The sequence below is a fragment of the Piliocolobus tephrosceles genome, chromosome 11 (assembly GCF_002776525.5).
Source record: "Piliocolobus tephrosceles isolate RC106 chromosome 11, ASM277652v3, whole genome shotgun sequence".
In the NCBI taxonomy this organism is placed as follows: Eukaryota; Metazoa; Chordata; class Mammalia; order Primates; family Cercopithecidae; genus Piliocolobus; species Piliocolobus tephrosceles.
Window position 1 is genome coordinate 91,944,277 of NC_045444.1, and position 19,651 is coordinate 91,963,927.

At 39.7% G+C, this 19,651-nt stretch overlaps 1 protein-coding gene across 4 annotated transcripts in view; it reads left to right on the forward strand.

Annotated features, from left to right (window-relative positions):
• The window catches only part of PARD3B (par-3 family cell polarity regulator beta), a 1,041,361-nt gene that overhangs the window by 912,649 nt on the left and 109,061 nt on the right, over positions 1-19,651 (forward strand). For all 4 annotated transcript variants that reach the window (XM_026454609.1, XM_026454611.1, XM_026454610.1 and 1 more), the window contains one exon: positions 9,525-9,660. In XM_026454609.1, the coding sequence (XP_026310394.1) occupies positions 9,525-9,660 (136 nt within the window). The remainder of the gene's footprint in view (positions 1-9,524; positions 9,661-19,651) is intronic.

Below are 19,651 nucleotides of genomic sequence, written 5' to 3' on the forward strand. Positions count from 1 at the left end.
ACCTGTGTAAGCTCACCGGTTTCTAACAGGCCATGGACTGGTACCAATTTATGGCCTGGGGATTGGTGACCCATGCTTTAGGAGGATGCTATGTTGAACACTGCCTATGATCTCTCGCTAAACCCACTCACTGCTGTTTCTTTAGCACTGCATTAGACAGCTATTCCCTTGGTTGAACATCAGCTGAAGTAGTTGGCTTGCATATAGAAGGCCATGTTGTACAAGTAATATACATCCTTAAATACTGAAAGGATGTTCAGCACAACAGAAAACTTACATTAGGAAAGGTGCCTAGGAACTGACACTGACCAAAGGAAATCAACTCAGTTCATGTTCAGGGACATATGTTCATTAAATGGAATGGCCATTGGAAGCACTATCACTACTTAAATTGCTATTCTGCCCCCAAGCCTCTGTTTGTGTCTAAGCTCAAATATTTGGTGTGTCAATTAAATGCAGCTGTGATACATTATCACTATACTCCAGCCATGTTCGAACAGCTATATCTATATGAATTATAATATAGGACATGGCTTATTTATCATATTTTAACAGAAGACATAATGGATGCACAGTTGCAAATTAATCTAAATCTATTTTTCTTTGCATCTATGTATGCTTGTTTTACAAAGAAGTAGAGTAGAAAGAAAGAGATAATATTGGTGCCATTCAGTGTGAACTTTTCAACTATATTTAAAATTCTTTCTTTTTTAAGAAACCAAAATTACTGTATTAAACACTTGATAAATTTCTTCTGTGACACCCACATACTGTATGTTGCTAATAAAATTGGCAAAATGCCTTGAGACAATATATATTACACACTTACACATAACTTTGAAGTATCCAGTATTTGTGTAAATTACTTAAGGCTCAAAAATATTGCACTGGGGTCTGGGTGCAATGGTTTGCAGTGGCTCACACCTATAATCCCTGTGCCTTAGGAGGCCGAGACAGGAGGATAGGTTGAGCTCAGGAATTCGAGGTTACAATGAGCTATTATTACCCCACTGTACTCCAGCCTGGGCAACAGTGTAAGACTCTGTCTCTATGTGTGTGTGTGTGTGTGTGTGTGTATATATATAGTATTTTATGACTAATGGCAAAACTGACTTCTAAAATTTGAACACAGGAGGTCATTGTACCGTATTAGAATAAGGCAGTTATTTGTTACTGGCTTATTATGGTGAGCTGAAACCATAAATAATAACTGGCATGTTGTTGAATTTTGAGTAACACTGTCAGGGTCACTCCTAAGGTATTTTTCCCTTTGTGAGAAATGGAGATACAGAAGCAGAATGTTCTGATCAGAAGCCAGCCTTGCATTGTCCCAAGCAATAAAGAGCAAATGGAGAGCAATGCCTTTTATCAGAAGAGGAGGTGACATTGATCTGGTGATGATTCTCAGTCACAACACTCAATCACGTAAGAGGAAGTTGCCAGGGTGAATCAATGGATTACTTTCAGTGGTAAATGGTAGCTGTGGTTCATAGTGTGCATGGAAGTGCTTACCATTTCAAAATTGCCAAGGGAAGTGGGCCTTTATTTCTTTATGCTTCACCACTATGGCTTGATTCACTCGGTCAAGGTCCAGCCCAGGGTTAAGATTTCCAAGACAAATCTTCGAGCTGTAGGAGTCAAAGGGTCAGTTTACCAAGCTAGGGATGGAAATACCAAGACAAGGATCTCAAAGGAGGCAGATGCTGAAAGCAGGAAACACATTGAGAAAGAGACAAAAGGTCAGCCTCAGGTTGCCATGATGAGGTCAGGAGCCTAGGTAAGCCAAGCCAGGTTGTTAGATTGTTGCATCCAGGTCAGAATGCCACAGGCAGCATCAGGATGGCTGTGGGGGGACTGCAGTTCAGGATTATAGTCTGAGCTGATGTATTATTGTGATTTTCAGATTTTCTTCTACCTTATGACCCTAACTTGCATGTTAACCACTCTGGACCAGTTTCTCAGGTTGCCTACAGGATCCTGACATAAGGAGTAATTTTGTTGAATGCTTGAAAATTCATGCAAAGACACACTTTTCAAAGTTTTCTGTTAGTGTAGAGCATAGTTTTTCATCAGATTCTGCTGCCGTTTTATGTGACATTAAATACTCTCTTAAGATGCCGAAGCATTGTTTCCTCACCTACTAAGAAGAGGTATAATGTCAGAGATAATTGACAAAAGAAGCCCTTAGAAATAAAAGCAGATTTTATATCTGGAAAGTTTGTGTTGTCTGTATAATATTATTCACCCTTTCTCTAAATTCATTATTCTTAGTATAGAATATTGTAGGCAATTATAGTAAACAAGAACCCTTAATTTAGAGTAATTGTTTTCATCAACAAGATAACTTAAATCTGGTGGAAATTAAATGTCCATATAAGCAAAGACATATTCTTGTTATTTGGGGGGGGGGGGGGGAATTTTTGGCAAAAATAATTTGAAATGGGGGCTACCTTCATGAATAGTGACACTAAATTTGGCGATAAATTAGAAAGAAGTATCCCTAAAGTTGTCCATGGATAGTCAGCTATCAGTCCTAAAATTTCACCAGACTAAACAGTGAAAAATCTTCTTTGTCAATGCACCTTTGAAAAAATAGAGATTCTTTACAAGAAATGGGAGCAGTGGGAAAATAGAGGATTTACACAATCATAACTTTACCTGGATATTTACACTGGATAATTTTCAGAGCTGCTCTAAACTAAAATATCATTTGAAGAATGCTATGGAATTAAGTTCCTTAAAAAACATTTATTATTAAATTAGTATATATGGGCACACTATATAAATGTATTTTCATTATGGGATGTTAAATCTGGAGAGTATGAGTGTAAGTGGTATTGGGGGTCTAGTTTCTTTAAATCTTAAATGCTCTTCAATTAAGAATCCTAAGTACAGGTATGAGAGTCTCTCAAAATTTTAATTGACAGAAATCTTTATTGCCAACTGAAAATAAATAATACTTGTGTCCATGACTATCTGTCTTCAGCTGAATATTCTCTTCCAGAATCTTTTCTTGGGATTTGAGAAAAATTAGCAAAATAAGAGTGCATATAGCCCACTGGATTTTATGATAGTTATGTTATTGAGAGTGTGAATGCCATAGAATCTCAGGTGTTTTAGAAGCTCTGTTCCCACTATAGAAAAAAAAAAAAAAAAAACTGCCCTGTTTTCTAAGGCAGAACTATGGTACTGTTAAATTTTAAGTTTAAAAATAAAGCTAGGATGATTTTTAGCCTCTTACATGCCAAAAGACAAAAACAAACAACCCTCCCCCTGGGGAAGAAGTCAGGAAAATAATAGTATCTTGGCGTTCTTAAAGGGTACCAAAGTGTTTTCCTTTATTCCATGTCTTTAAACCCTTTTTGAGAAAGCCACTGAAATTCCACCCTTTTGTAAGTATACAGAAATTAACACCATATTTATATAATTAACAATCTTAAAGGAAGCATCAAAATAATGTTTTACAGTAAATTCATAAAAAAATTAAAGAATCTGTCAAACAGTAAACTCAAAAACACTCCCTATCCTACTTGACTGTTGTTGACACGCATACATCCAATTTAAAGGGTTTTATTCAGAGAGTTCGTAGGGATTATCACCTCCAGATAGGAATATTCCTGTTAAAGTTCCAGGCTATAAAAGCCATTTCTTTTCTTTCTTTCTTTTTTTTTTTTTTCTGAGACAGTCTTGCCCTGTTTCTGTTGCCCGGGCTGGAGTGCAGTGTCATGATCTCAGCTCACGGCAACCTCCACCTCCTGAGTTCAAGTGATTCCCCTGCCTCAGCCTCCGTAGTAACTGAGATTACAGGTGCATGCCACCAAACCAGCTAATTTTTTTTGTATTTTTAGTAGAGATGGGTTTTCGCCATGTTGACCAGGCTAGCCTTGAACTCCTGACCTCAGGTGATCCGCCCACCTCAGCCTCCCAAGTGCTGGGATTACAAGCATGAGCCACCTCACCTGACCTTATAAAGACCGTGTCTTAACTGCATCATCAAATCTGGACACCAGGCTGGTACCCACAAATAAGGGCGGTGCTCACCAAAGGCCAACACCTCTCCTTCAAAATGAAGAGCTACATCTTGAGGCTGTATGAAAACAACACGAAAACAGAAAAAGCTGTTTGAAATCAACTATGTACAACTGAGTCCTGGTTAGGATGCATGTATTTACATAGATGCCCACTTATACATGTGTAATCACAGATAATTCACAAGTCCCACAATGGCCAGGATTTGGTGGTAGTGGTGGTAGTGACCACCTCCTTCTCATTCAGTTAGTGGTGAACTTCCCCAGCAGTTCTGTCTGCCTCTCAGTCCTGGTCCTGATCCAGAGTGCGTCTTTCATGTAGGATCTTTGTCATATGTTGATTCTCTTTTGCACCCCATTCAGTTTTATACTAGCTCTCTACATAAGCCTGTTAGAGATATAATATTAATTGCCCAGAAGTCTCAGCCTGCAGTGGCTCCAAAATCATTTTTTAATGAATACGGACTTCATTGCATGTATTTCTATTACTTTGGTTACTTCTATTTCTATTTTTATTGCAAAGAGCTGTGCAAATAAAAGAATATCAAAAGGTACAGCTATAAATGTGCTCTGCTAAATTCCCTCTGCCTTGAAATGCCTGTGAACTGCAGCCACAAAATGCCTGCTGCATTTTAATGCCTTTCTTGCGAGGCAACATGATATAGTAGAAATAGCACTGGTTGGGAGTCACACAAATCTCCTGGCCCACCATTCACCAGTTGTGTTACTTAACGTCTCTGAGCCTCAGTGTGCTCGTGTGTAAAATGTCAACAACAATGTCATCTTCACAGCTTTGACCGAGGCTTAAATGAGATGAGGTATATAAAGCACAAATATTGTCTTTAGGACATCACAGGAGCTCGATAAATGTTAATTTTTTTTAGCCTGCAGCAGTCATGGGAGGAGATGAAGGCACGCACAGATGAACACCCATTTTAAAAAGTACTACAGTTGAGGTCATTTTAAACTGGGAAGAAGAAGGCTAGATTCCAAATGCCTTAGTGTGATGTTTATGACATGTGGGAATTTGTTGCTGTAGGTGGCTATGAAGAAAATGACATGGTTTCTGAAATCCATTACAACTTTAAGTTCTGTCCAGCTCTAAAGTGTTATAAGAAGGGCCTGTTTAATGATATATCTGCCTTTAAATGCATAAGCAGTATAATTTATGTTTAAAATCATTACAATATACATCATGTTGTTATACTGCTTGAATTAATTTAACATAAAATTCCAGCACATCAAAAGTGTAAGACTGTCATTGATCACCTATATAGGGATACAACTGTAATAGAAACTTTTTGTAAGGATGGCCAGGGCTTTACTTCATTTAGTGAATAAATAATACGGAAAGCCTAATTGTTAAACTAACAATGTGGAGATGAGGTTATTGACACTTTTACTAGGTTTACATGGTTTCAATAGTATTTGAGTTACATCGTGATCTGATGTCACTTCTGAAGCTATTTCTAGAATCTGTGCTGCTAAATTCCATAAACAAGGAATATAGAACAAATGACATATAAATAGGGAAGGAAAATGGGAATCCTCAGAAAGTAAATCCTGTAGGCTAGCCTTCACTTCCATTCTTGTTCAGTATCTTGCTAGAAGACCCAGTCTCTAAACCATAGATGAAGGAAGGGAAGTAGGTTGGAAGACAGTAAGCCATAGTGGAAGAGCAGTCTTTGAAGTGGGACAACACTTGTTAATCATCTATTTGCTAGGAGCTTCATATTCTTCATCTTTATTGAGCAGAATAATAAATCCATCAATATTTTTTGAGGTTTTGAGATATTGACAGCACCTGTTACACAGGAATTGTAAATAAACTCATGTACCAATTCCTAGATTAGTAGTGGTTTTCTGAAGTTCTAGGCTAAAAGAATTCGGAGAATTCTTTCCCAATTACGGCATTGGGAAAGAATGCTGTAATTGATTCGTGATGTCTGCTGTGGACAGAGAGTGGAGTAAGTAAAAGTATATATAGATATATTTGCTATATAAGTGTTCTATAAATTATAACTATTACGATGATTGCCGCTTTCACAAAGGTGTTTCTATGTCCCTCTAAAGATTGCTAAGTTTCTACATCTTCAGTGCAACATAGAATCAATTAATTGCTTTGGTTATAATAGTGGTATATATTATTTTTATTAATTTGGTGGTAAGCATATGTGTACTATCTGCTGAGAAGAGCTACAAATCAGAAATTGGCATTTGCTATCCCTAATCTTACCACCTAAAATATGTACTTGGGAAAAGGCTGATACCGTTTCTAAAAGTAGAATGAGGGTTGAGAGGAAAAAAGCAGAGATGATATTGAGACGTAGTCCCAGGTTATCACAAAAGGTTTGCACAGTGTTCCATATTTTTAAAAAATATTCAACCAAGGGAGAAGATACAGCATATTTTGCACTTAGATGGTCCATGACTTCTGCGCTGTTTTCCTGCTTTTTCTCTTGGGCCAGATTTCTTTTCTGGGTAGATAGTCATGTTCCTGTCAGCCACAGGGGACTTTCTGAATCCTGAACAACTGATTTTGTATTCCTGCCCCATTCCCTTATTTGAGAACAGCAATCTGATCAAACCCATATTTTTAAATTTATGTATGTATAGGCATATGGAAGAATAGTTTACAGTTTCAGTAAAATTTTTTTCCACCACAAATGGAAGAAAAGTGTGTTTTTAAAAAACAGTGCTTTATCAGTTTCTTTTTTTTTTTTTTTTTTCTTTATTACTGATGACTTCATTCTACTTGAATTCAAGGCTTCAGTTTCTTTGGGGTAAACTAATAGATTATGTATGCGATGTTTGCACCATGTTGATTGAACTCATCTGGTGAGTTTGAACGCAGCTCATGAATTTCCGTAATCGACAGAAGCCTGTGCATTGGATACAGACACCATGGTCATCTCGTATTACTGAAGAGCTAGGGAAGCTGTTCAAAATAGACTGTGCTGCTTTTCCTGCCTGCCCACGGTTCAGAAAAACTTATCAAGACTTTTAATTTGTTCTTACTATATTTTTCAAGTGCTCAAAGAAAACTTTTAAGTATAGTAAAGAAAGAGAATTAGAACTATTATGAGAGTTTTAACATACATATTGAAAAAAAAGAAAGGTACATGATTCCCAAGGGTTCGTCTGTTCTGAATGAAAGGCATCAGCTGCTGAGTGTCTGTAGAGCACCCAGGAAGCCCAGAACCCTGTGCAGACTGTCAGGGAGGAGCCACAAGGCAGAAGTACAACATCCAGTTTGCAATTAACTTACCATCTAGTTTGAGAACAGCGCTTTTCCTGCAAAAGGTGTTTACTCACTACTTTTTTTTTAATATAATTTACAAGCATAGTTTTAAAATATTTTTTAAAAATAGATGACCTCTTTCTGTTGCTTTTAGATACCTCATATTATCAGATATCTCATTTAAACTTAGAACCCAACTGTAATATTTAGGGATCTTTTTGACATGCAAAGCTCTTCACACTGGGGCTGTACCTACCTTTCCAGGCCTCACGTGTCCCTCTTCTCCTTGACCCTCCTATATTTCTTTAAAATATTGACACAAGGGAGAAGATACAGTGTGTTTTGCACTTACTTCATGACTTTCTGGATTTTTTTCCTGTGTTTATTCCCTAAATGCTACAGTCGCGATTCTTACATACCAGTGAAATGTGTCATGATTGATAAGATGTTACAACTGAGTTAAAGTACCAGAATTTGTAAGTGATATGCTTCTGTCATTATTAGAGTAAATTCAAAATACCCCTAAGCTATGGCCGGGTGTGGTGGCTCATGCCTGTAATCCTAGCACTTTGGGAGGCCGAGTCAAGCAGATCACTTGAGGTCAGGAGTACTAGACCAGCCTGGCCAACATGGTGAAACCTCATCTCTACTAAAAATACACATACACACACACATACACACACACACAAAGAGTTTGCCGGGCATGGTGGCAGGCGCCTGTAATCCCAGCTATTTTGGATGCTGAGACAGGAGAATCGCTTGAACCCAGGAGGCAGAGGTTGCAGTGAGCTGAGATGAAGCCACTGCACTCTAGCCTGGGTGACAGAGTGAGACTCTGACTAAAAAAAAAAAAAAAAGAAAAAAAAGTTAAACCAAAGTCACCAGAACTCACTTTTATTCAAATTGGCTTTGTAAATGAGAGCGGAAAGGGGACATGCACCATACACCTGGTATGTGTGTAAGGTGGGACAAAAGAAGTTGAGGACCACTGCTTATCCAAACTGATCCACTTGCATATCATCTCTAAAGCAAGATACTTTCTCATTGCTTTACTTTGCACTCACTGCCTCCCCTCTACCTGGAGTATCCTCATCTCACTTGTCTAGCTGTTGAGCACCTTTGTATCCTTCAAGGCTCAGCTGAAGTGTCATCTCCTCCATGGAGCCTTCTGTGATTTTCTTCAATGGCCCTGCTCTCACCTTGTTTAAGCACTCTGCATTCCCATGACCCCAGTGCAAATCTCTGTAAGAGCACCAGTCCTAATGGACTGTAGTCTTCTGTATCCCTCTCTGTCCCCTACCTCCCAGACTATTTGTTTTTGCAGGTAAGGATTGTGAAGTGTTCCTTTTTCCGTTCCCAGATTTTAACATGAGGTCTGGTGCAGTGGGGCACTCAGTTATGCCTCAAATGAACCAAATAAGTAGAATGACTGTTCAGATCTGCCTGTCATTCTTTTGCTCCCTAGCCCTGTATAATATCATGTGATATTGGTTCCACTAAAACAACCACAATAACCTAATCTAAGCTCCAAGGGAACTGCTAGCTGAGCAGTTTGGGGCTGGGCAGATGAGTTACTGGAAAAGCTATAATTCCTAAGAGGAAGTACTGGCTAAAGTACAGAGAGAAGAACCTTGGATAAGCACATTCTACTCTACACCAACTTCCCCTACCTTTTTTTAAAAAACACTTTTTTTACTGTTTTTTGTTTGTTTGTTTGTTTACTATTACCTTTTTTACATATACCCTAACTGTACCCAGATATTGACATGTATCCCATCCCCACCCCCCACTCCCACAATTCATGAGCCTCATGGAAATGAATGCTGGCATATGCCAACCCTGTCTCATAGCCAGCCTTCAGGTCAAACAACTGGAGCTTTGTCCCAAATCAGCAATACTTACTGAGAAAATGAGATATCCACATTAAAATGTGACAAAACTCTGTGCGTGTGATTGTAAGAAAAAAGCGGTGGGTCTTTTAATTGCTCTAAAAGGTCAGGACTCTATCTTACCTTCTCATTCAAAAGGCATTTATTAATCCCAAGTCAGACATTTGACCCTTGGAACTAAAGGTAGGCATGTAAAGACCACTTTTTGTTCACATTTATGACTGATTTCACCATTTTCCTGGCATATTTGAATTACATTATTGAATCTTCCAAATTTGGATATCAACTCCTTTAACAAGAAATCCAAAAGTGACTTCAAAGATGATATACACTGTGTGACTCTGATTATTTCTCTGTATCCTGTAGTGGCCGTCCCACAGGTGGAAGCACTGACCGTATCCAGAAGTTGCGGAAAGAGTATTATCAGGCTCGGAGGGAAGGTTTCCCTTTATATGAAGACAATGAAGGAAGAGCAAGGCCGTCTGAGTATGACCTCCTCTGGGTAAGCTCATGCATGATTTCAATCACTGAATTCATCTTTTCTAAGAATCCGGTCAAGAATGTTCTGTACGTATCAGATTATATTTAGGTTTCTTGGTCTTCATAGATAGGAACGTTACCCAAACCACAGGCGTATTCTCCGACAGAAACTGTTTATGGAAATCAAACCCCATGAATGTGCAGTAGTTCATTCTGATTGCTCTCATACTTCCTGTTATATGCCAACTGATTTGGGGGAGGCATAAGTTAGCTACTTTAAAGAGGACAAGGGATCTTGGTCACCATCTACTGAGCTTTGATTATTGCAACACAAGCCATCTCTCCTTTGGAAAATGGTGATTAGAAGTAAATTTCAAAAGGGTTATTGTCAGACATGTCAGTTGTTTGTTTATTGGATCTGAGCACTTCACATTCTGCTGATCTTAGCGGCATGCTAGGATGGATTTGTTTTGCGATAAGGGCAGTTTTTGTATTAGAGGATTCTTTTTGCTAAATCCTTTGACATTCAGGGAACAGAAAAGAATATAGTGACCACTGAAGAAAAACTCACTGGGTTTTTTCAGGGTGGCACGATTCCCTCTCGTGTTGTTTTTAAGAAGCAAGTCTGTGCCTCCATGATGCACTTAACTCTTGAGCATCCACAAAAATGCCCAGGAAGAGGGTGCTTAGAATTGCATGAAATGTGCTCATCAGATACATAGAACAGTGCCTGACATAGAGCTGGTGCTCAGTAATTGTTAGTTCTTGTTACTGGCATTATTATCAGAGCAGAGCTGGACATGATAATAGCAGTGTCCTCGCTGGGGTTCAGTTCTCACTCACCCTCTAATGATTTCTGCCTTGTACTACACCTTATAGTGCTGCTCTGAGAACCAGGTAGGGGACTCAGTTATCCCTGATGCCCAGGAAAGACACCGGCTCCTTTGAAAGGCAAATCTATGAAGGCAGGTTTCCTTTCCTGAGTTTCACACTCATGTTTATGCTCATAAGGTCAGGGTGGGGAGAATAGAGACTGACGACTGAGCTGATTCCCTCTAGTTCTTACATCTGTGTGGCGGGCCTGTCATGCATGCATCTCTACACTAGCGTGTGAAACTCAGTGTCAGGATCCACCACTGTTGGGGAGAGCAACCGAAACTCCTCGGCCCAGAAGATTGCACGTGTATAATGGAGTTTCAAAACCCTAATCAGAAGTGCACAGTGCAGATGGGCGATCTCAAGCCAAGTGGCTTCAGCCTCTTGGGAGAGAAGCAGTCTGAGACTATGGATCAGAACAAACAGCTATTTATTGGTTGTATTACAGATGTTAGGATTAAACAGAATGACACCCAGAGTGATGGGAAAACGTGTCTCTTAGGTTCTCTGTAGCAGAAGAGAAAGATTTCCACAGAATAACAGATTAGATAACAATTCAGTTTCAAACTTGATCAAGATCGATTTACTGCCTCTGACAAGAGACGTGAGCTACTTGTTAGGTAAGGCTCAGCTCCCTCGATAAGCCAAACAAGCAGTAAAATAAAGGAAAGTCATTTCCACTGTACCCAAAGCAGAACACCATGTCCAGTGCATTGAAAAGTGCTCTATCTCAAAACCACTGTGAATTCCTATGAGCAAAATAAGACAAATAATTTTAGACAAAGTAGTCCTGGTTGTTTTGACCTTATTTTATATGATTTCCTTACACCAAGCTGAAAGGATGAAGGTGGTTAACTTTCATGAGACTTGAAGTTTCCTCTGACCCTCACCAAACCTGAGCAAGATAACTATACCCTTGGGTGCTCCCTTTTTTAACAATTCTATTTTTACGCCAAGTAAACATGTAACCAGACCATCTAGTGAGCAAAGAAGTATCTCTAGTTTAATTTGTGTTTCCCATGCTCCGGTGTGTTGAGCTCTGCCAAAAGTGACTGATTTTATGTTTCCCAGACAATTGGGGTCTGAGGCTTCCCAAAGGGATGCTTGGGAAATGCACTGCCATAAAAGATGAGTGTTCTTTGTTGCTGCCTGAGATACTCCAAGCCAGGGATTAGAATCTCAGCATCCTTTCCTCTCCTCTCCCCACGCCAAGGAAAAACACTAGTGTCTTTTGTTCAACGTAGGCCTGAGAAATTATACTGTTGTCTTGCCACTTTTGGAGAGATCTAGGAAAGCAAGTTTAGAAAGTTAACATTTCATTCCTGTCAGGCGGCCAGACCCAACAAAGCAGCTTTTATGAGATTGTGGTTCCTAGAAAGGCAGGTCTTCAGCATCACCACCAGGGAACTTGCTAAAATCAGACCACAGTCACACAAAGGGGAAGAATGGGGCCCAGGAGAGACCCCCAACAGATGTGTCAGGTTGTCATCAAGGATTCTGATCCACAATTCTAAACATAGGACATTGACTTCAATCCCTTGAGTAAACACTAAAGCAGTCCCACTTCTCTAACAAAACCACTGTGTGGACCAACATCATCAGAAATATTGTTATGAACTTAGAACTCCTCCAAGGCCAGAGCCTCTGGTTGAGAGGCCTGATGAGTGTTTTCTGGAGTCATTCTGTACTGGGGAACTTCTGAACTATCAAGAAGGAAATTACAAAGACAAGTTACCTAACAACTACTTGTAACTCATTTAAAAATAGGCCAACAAGAATGAAAGTATGCTCACAAAAGTCTTCAAGGCCAAAATAATGAGAATAATCCCTTGAAAGTTTATTAGGTTCTATGAATGTTTTTAAATATATATATAAATATATATGACTAATACTTTTCCTTTGGCTGGCCCTGGGCTTTCTAGATCTTCACAGACCAAACTGTAGTTCTCTACCAGTATTGCACCTGCCCAGTGGCCTGGAGTCTAAGATTTCTCTTACTCCTCCCTTGGGTTCTCACTTGCTTTCATACCTGTCTTCTCTCCCCTCTCCCTTCTCCCTTATCCCCTCCCCTCTCCCCTCTCTCCTCCTCTCTCCCCTCTCCCCTGACTCCTATTACATTTTAACAAATATCTGCTAAATCTTAGTGCAGACCAGATGCTGGTAATAAGAATATGGCATTACTTCTACCTTGGAGAAACCCCGGATCTAGCCAGGAATAGATCTAAGCCCAAACAAAATAGAACAATAATTTATGTGATAACTGCTATAGTATAGAGAAGTATTAGCTTCTATATGTACTAAGAGAGAGTAGTTAATTCTGTTGGAGGTGCATAGTTGGAGATAGAGTGCTGGGAAAACTATAGGGACATTTTGGGAATTGTCTCAGCTGACATACTTTCTTCTTTTATTCTCAAATTTGTTGGATTTTTTTTTTCCCTTTTCCAAAAGATCTCCTGATGTATTCACTTTGTTTTAAAATAAATGAATACACACAGACTGTAAGGTTTGTAAATATGAACTTGAGACCTTAAAGTCTTTTCAACTGCTCTGTTTTGTAACTGTTTTCCCATCTTACTCTGAAAAGCTGTAAAGAACAAGTTGAAAAAATTTCAGTGGCTGCAAGTGAAACAGTCTGGTGAGTTTTTATAGGCCCAATTAAGTAAGCAAGATATACTAGCTGTGAAGTGTTAATATTTGCCAGAAGAAAACATAATACCTGTTATCTGCTGGTATTTTATTTTTTATAAAACTTAAGATAGTCCTCTGACAACGGGCTGCTTTTTTCTTAGCGGATAAAGCTGCTCTGCTTATTTAACAGCAGCATGAATATCCTGTAAATAATTCTAGCAATGAGATGCCTCTGAAGTTTTCTAAAAATATTAGTGCCTTTGTTGTTGTCTTTTTCAAGAGCTGAACAGCAGTATCATTATCCCCCCACCCAACCTTTTCTTTTTTATATATATATTTTAAGTTCTAGGGTACAAGTGCACAACGTGCAGGTTTGTTACATATGTATATATAAGCTATGTTGGTGCGCTGCACCCATTAACTCGTCATTTACATTAGGTATATCTCCTAATGCTGTCCCTCTCCCCTCCCCCCGCCCCACAATAGGACCCGGCATGTGATGTTTCCCTTCCTGTGTCCAAGTGATCTCATTGTTCAATTCCCACCTATGAGTGAGAACATGCGGTGTTTGGTTTTCTGTTCTTGCGATACTTTGCTGAGAATGATGGTTTGCAGCTGCATACATGTCCCTACAAAGGACACGAACTCATCCTTTTTTATGGCTGCATAGTATTCCATGGTGTATATGTGTCACATTTTCTTAATCCAGTCTGTCACCGATGGACATTTGGGTTGATTCCAAGTCTTTGCTATTGTGAATAGTGCCGCAATAAACATACGTGTGCATGTGTCTTTATAGCAGCATGACTTATAATCCTTTGGGTATATCCCCAGGAATGGGATGGCTGGGTCAAATGGTATTTCTAGTTCCAGATCCTTGAGGAATCGCCACACTGTCTTCCACAATGGTTGAACTAGTTTACATTCCCACCAACAGTGTAAAAGTGTTCCTATTTCTCCATATCCTCTCCAGCGCCTGTTGTTTCCTGATTTTTTAATGATTGCCATTCTAACTGGTGTGAGATGGTATCTCATTGTGGTTTGGATTTGCATTTCTCTGATGGCGAGTGATGATGAGCATTTTTTCACGTGTCTGTTAGCTGTATGAATGTCTTCTTTTGAGAAGTGTCTGTTCATATCCTTTGCCCACTTTTTAATGGGGTTGTTTTTTTCTTGTAAATTTGTTTGAGTTCTTTGTAGGTTCTGGATATTAGCCCTTTGTCAGATGAGTAGATTGCAAAAATTTTCTCCCATTCTGTAGGTTGCCTGTTCACTCTGATGGTAGTTTCTTTCACTGTGCAGAGGCTCTTTAGTTTAATTAGATCCCATTTGTCCATTTTGGCTTTTGTTGCCATTGCTTTTGGTGTTTTAGACATGAAATGCTTGCCCATGCCTATGTCCTGAATGGTATTACCTAGGTTTTCTTCTAGGGTTTTTATGGTTTTAGGTCTAACATTTAAGTCTCTATCTATCTTGAATTAATTTTCATATAAGGGGTAAGGAAAGGATCCAGTTTCAGCTTTCTACTTATGGCTAGCCAATTTTCCCAGCACCATTTATTAAATAGGGAATCCTTTCCCCATTTCTTGTTTTTGTCAGGTTTGTCAACCACCCAACCTTTTTTTAAAAAAAAAAAATTATTTGGTTAAATTAGAAGAAAGTTTATTTATAAAAGAGGTTTGTAGACACATGGTTGGGAAGGGAGTACATTTGTTTATATATAGAAAAAAAAGTGGGAGTTAAGCATCTTAAACTAGCACGATATACCTGTTTCCATTGCCATTAAAAACATGGTGCTGGCCAGGCATGGTGGCTTAAGCCTGTAACCCCAGCACTTTGGGAGGCCAAGGCGGGCAGATCATGAGGTCAAAAGATTGAGACCAGCCTGGCCAATATGATGAAACCCGGTCTCTACTAAAAATACAAAAATTAGCTGGGTGTGGTGGTGCACACCTGTAGTCCCAGCTACTTGGGAGGCTGAGGCAGAAGAATCACTTGAACCCAGGAGGCAGAAGTTGCAGCGAGCCGAGATCACGCCACTGCACTCCAGCCTGGTGACAGAGCGAGACTCCATCTCAAAAAAAACAAAAATGAAAACAAACAAACAAAAATTGTGCTATATCTCTCTGGCGCAGGGGATTGACTCAAGTAGATCATAGTTGGAACAATGAGATGGTTGGGTGAATAAATGTAAACATCTGAAAGATTTGCTCACCCTATTATGAAGACGGTCTAGAAGCCAACTTGAAGAAATGTACTTGACCGCTAATCTGGACGATGAGAGACAAATCCAATGAATTCCACACTTGGAGGAAAGAAAAAACACAATGCTGAGATCATGCTAACCATCTTAAGGAAAGGATTAAAGATGGAATGTTCTATAGCCAAAGAAGTATAAAAGCCATCAGAAGGTGTTTGGTAAACACCAGGAGAGAAGAGGATGAATACCATCAATGGTCCGATACCAAAGTGGAGATTTCTAAGTATTTTCCTTGTCTGCTCCTTAAAAGCATCTGATAAAAACTAAATACATTGATGAACAATTCTGGCTTAGGCAATAGCTCTTATATTCCAAAGAACAGAGACCTAAATCAAACTGACCTGATTCATAGCGGAAATTTTGTTGGCTTATTTAAAAGAAGTCCATAACCACATCCTGGCTTCAGGCAAAGCTGGATCCAGCTCCTGCAGGCAGCCCATTAGGAGTCTCTTTTTTCATCTCTCAGCTTTGCTATTCTCTCTGCAGGCACCATTCTCAACGGGCTACCTGAGGTAGAAAAACAGCCATCCACAGCTTCCACAATGCTCAACAGCGCTGATTGACTCAGCCTGGATCACGTGTCCACTTCTGAACCAACCCTCATGGCCAGACAGGTGCAATATTCTTATAGACTAAAACTAGGCCACAAGACCACCCCTGGAACTAGACAATGAAGTCAAGTCCACCCAGACTCCATAAATAAGGATAGATGAAGAGAGAGTCCTCAAAGGAACATCAAGGTGCTGTTAACAGGGAAAGGGAAAATAGATGGTAGGCACAATTACAAATTGTCTACGACAACTTTGAGTTCTAATAATGATATAAACTTCCTTCATCTTCTTAGATTTTCGAGGAAAGAGAAAGAAAAGCCTTCCCTTTGTGTATTCTCATTTTTATCATTAGAATAGATCTATTATCAAACTTAAATTTGCTGCCATTATTTGTTATGTAAAAGGAGAAAGAAAATTTTGTCTATTGGTTCAGTATCTTTGAACTATCCCAGGAACCCAGATGATGTCACTGAATTATTCATGAGAAATTGTCAGACCTCTGGAATTTATTTATATAGGCAAATGACATTTTAGTTCACCTCAGACCTGGCAGTTCACCCCAGGACGATCTGAGTACAGATCGTCTCAGCAATACTCTGGGGGACAAATCTGATCCATAAAGGTTGTAGGGATAGTGAAGGAGGAGGGAACAGTTCACCCCAGGAGAAGCAGTAGAATTCTTTGAAAGGAGTAAAGTTGCTCTCTTTCTTTACATAGAGTTGCTCTATTTATATCTTCATGGATTATTGTCTTGTGACAAGCACATATTCTGTTCTCAACACCTTTAAAAGGTGAGATGGGGTAAAGAATTAGAGCCATTAAATGTTTGTATCCAGGCCAGGCACAGTGGCTCATGCTTGTAATTTCAGCACTTTGGGAGGCCGAGGTGAGAGGATCACTTGAGCCCAAGAGTTTGAGACCAGCCTGGGCAACATAGTCAAACCTGTCTCTACAAAAAAATACCAAAATTATCGGGGTGTGGTGGCATGCATCTGTGATCCCAGCTACACGAGAGGCTGAGACAGGAGGACTGCTTGAGTCCAGGAAGTCGAGGCTGCAGAGATCCATAATCATGCTACTGCACTCCAGCCTGGGCAACAGAGCCAGACCCTTTCTCAAAAAAAAAAAAAGTCTGTATCCATAGACTGCTGCAGTTGCGCTGCTGCCACACGATGGGCAATCCCTTCTCGGTTGATGAGGCTTCTTGAGCTCCATCCCAATGGTTCCCTCCCAATGGTTGACTTTATCAACACATCTTTTGATTTCCAAAATCAGTGGAACTGAGGATTGGAAACAATACCAAGGCACAGAAAAAGAAGAGAGAAAACCGTGTCTGTACATATGTGCGTTTTCGAAAGGCCTGAAGTTTTATTGAACTTGGTATGGGTAAAACATCAATACCACTGGAAGAGTTGAGATTTTGCTCACTTAGATCTCAGCAAGTAGTAAAACAAAAAGAAAAAAAAATTGACAAAAGAGGACAAAATAAACTGATTTTTTTTTTTTTTTTTTTTTTTTTTTTTTTTGGTTAGTGGCTTTGGCCCTTTTATATTTCAGTGTGTCTTCCGCAGGAATTTGTTGACATATAAGCTATATGGGAGAAGATCTGGACTATACAACATGTGAGTGAATGTCTAGCTTTTAAATATAGCAGAAATCATTTCTGAAAGGAAGCAACATGTTTACAGGCAGTCCCTAACACAGAAATAAACTGTGTTCCAGAAGTCCATTTAGAAGTTGGCAATTGAGAAGTAGGAATGGATTTTTTCCATAGGGAAAAAATATATATATTGTTTGTTAGGGTCCCAAACCAGTCTACAAAAACCCACTAAAAGCCAATAACTTTGTGCTAATCACAGAACAATAACCTTGAAGCAGAAACAGGGAGATATCTAAGCCAGGGGAGGAATAGGAAATTTTCTTTCCCCCTCCCTTCTTTTCTGGACACAATTTTTTGGGATACTCTCTGCGCCTTTCCCATCTACTGGTCTTTAAGTCTGTTTCCCCAGGTTCCCTGACTCTTCATTCCCCTACCTCCGCATCATGGCACCCCAGTTAAGCCCGCTCCTCCCCTAAAGCATTCAGGCATCCAGAGTTACTTCTCTGCCCCATCCGTCAAGAAAGTTACCATTCTCAGTACAGATCGTCTCAGCAATACTCTGGGGGACAAAACTGATCCATAAAGGTTGTAGGGATAGTGAAGGAGGGAACAGGAGAGAGGCTAATGGAATGTACTCCCGGAACAGGAGTGTTAGAGCTATTCCTGATGCTCTGTTGCTACTACCCTAGCCTCTGGATTCTCCGGCACTTCTCTTTCCATGTATGGAGCCCAAGCTTCCACAGAGCTCCCTGTCTGACACTGCCTATGGGCAGTGACCTGATCCTGAGAGTGGATCTGATTTCTCCAGCAAACTGGCCCTTTCTCCAAAGGAAGCCTTTTGTTTCTGGGTCTGCCCTCTGTAGCCCAAGGGCCAGTTGCTACAACTAACATGGGCCATGATGCCTCAGCCCTGCTTGAAAATCTGCCCTGATAAGATAGCTCTTCTAAACTACTCCTGTCCACTCATCCTGTCTTTCGAAACACACAGATGTCTAGAGTTTTAGAACTAGTAATTTCGCAGGTATGGGAAGCATTTTAGCACAGGAGACTCCGAAGCTAGGCTGCTTGAGTTCACATCCAGGCTGTACCCGTTACTCACTAGGTAAATTTGGGCAATTTACTTTACCTCTCTGTCTCCTTTGAAAGTGAGATAATAGTACTATCTCCTTGAAGTACTATGACACATACATGATTACATGTAAAGTATTTAGAATAGTGTCTAAACATGTAGGAAGTGTCAATAAACATGAGGAATTTTTAAATGGTACACATATCAAAGTTTTTTGAAATAACACATTCGATTGGCCAGACAGCCCTTCTGTCATAGTCATTATTGGAGCTCCTGCGCCTCTTTGGTTATTCCAGAGCTCTTGGACATTATACAGCACACAAAGCCTTGAGGGTGGCCTTCACATCCTGCTCCCTCTGGTTACCACTGAGATGCCCAGAGTCACTTCAGGTGGTAACTGTCAAGCTCGGTCATCAGGCACTTTTAGCAAATTCCATTGGTCCAAAGGTCAATATCTATTTCCCTCTCTCCCACACACATACTTTTCCTTCAAAAGTACATTCCTTTCATCCCTGACCCTGGGGGCACACCTAATCTCCTTAATGAGCTTATGCTAAAATCAAAGACCAGAAGAAAGTTGACTTCTAGCAGCTTCTGCCTGCAGCTCTGCAAAAACCCTGAAGCAAAGAAATACCAGGGTCCAGTTAAGCGCTTAAAAGAGGAGGGTGAGATATAAAGAGAATATATACAAATTATTTACTCAATAAATTATACTACCTCCAGATTGTTAATAAAAATGGCATCATTTACTCAGTGCTGACTCTACCTTATTTAAGCATCCCATATACTAGCTCTGTGAGGTAGGTATCTTTAATCCAGTTTTATAGATGAGAAAACAAAGGTTCCAAGACCTTCCCTCATGGCCACACAATCATTAGCAAAGCTGATTTTCAAATCTCTACTGACTGCCGGTGAAAAGAGAAAGGAAAGCTCCCATTGCTGGTGTTGAGATACTTCTTAATACAAGATGTTTTAAAGAAAGAAAATGTGTGAATATTCATCCATAAGCACTATGAAAACTGTCTTCTA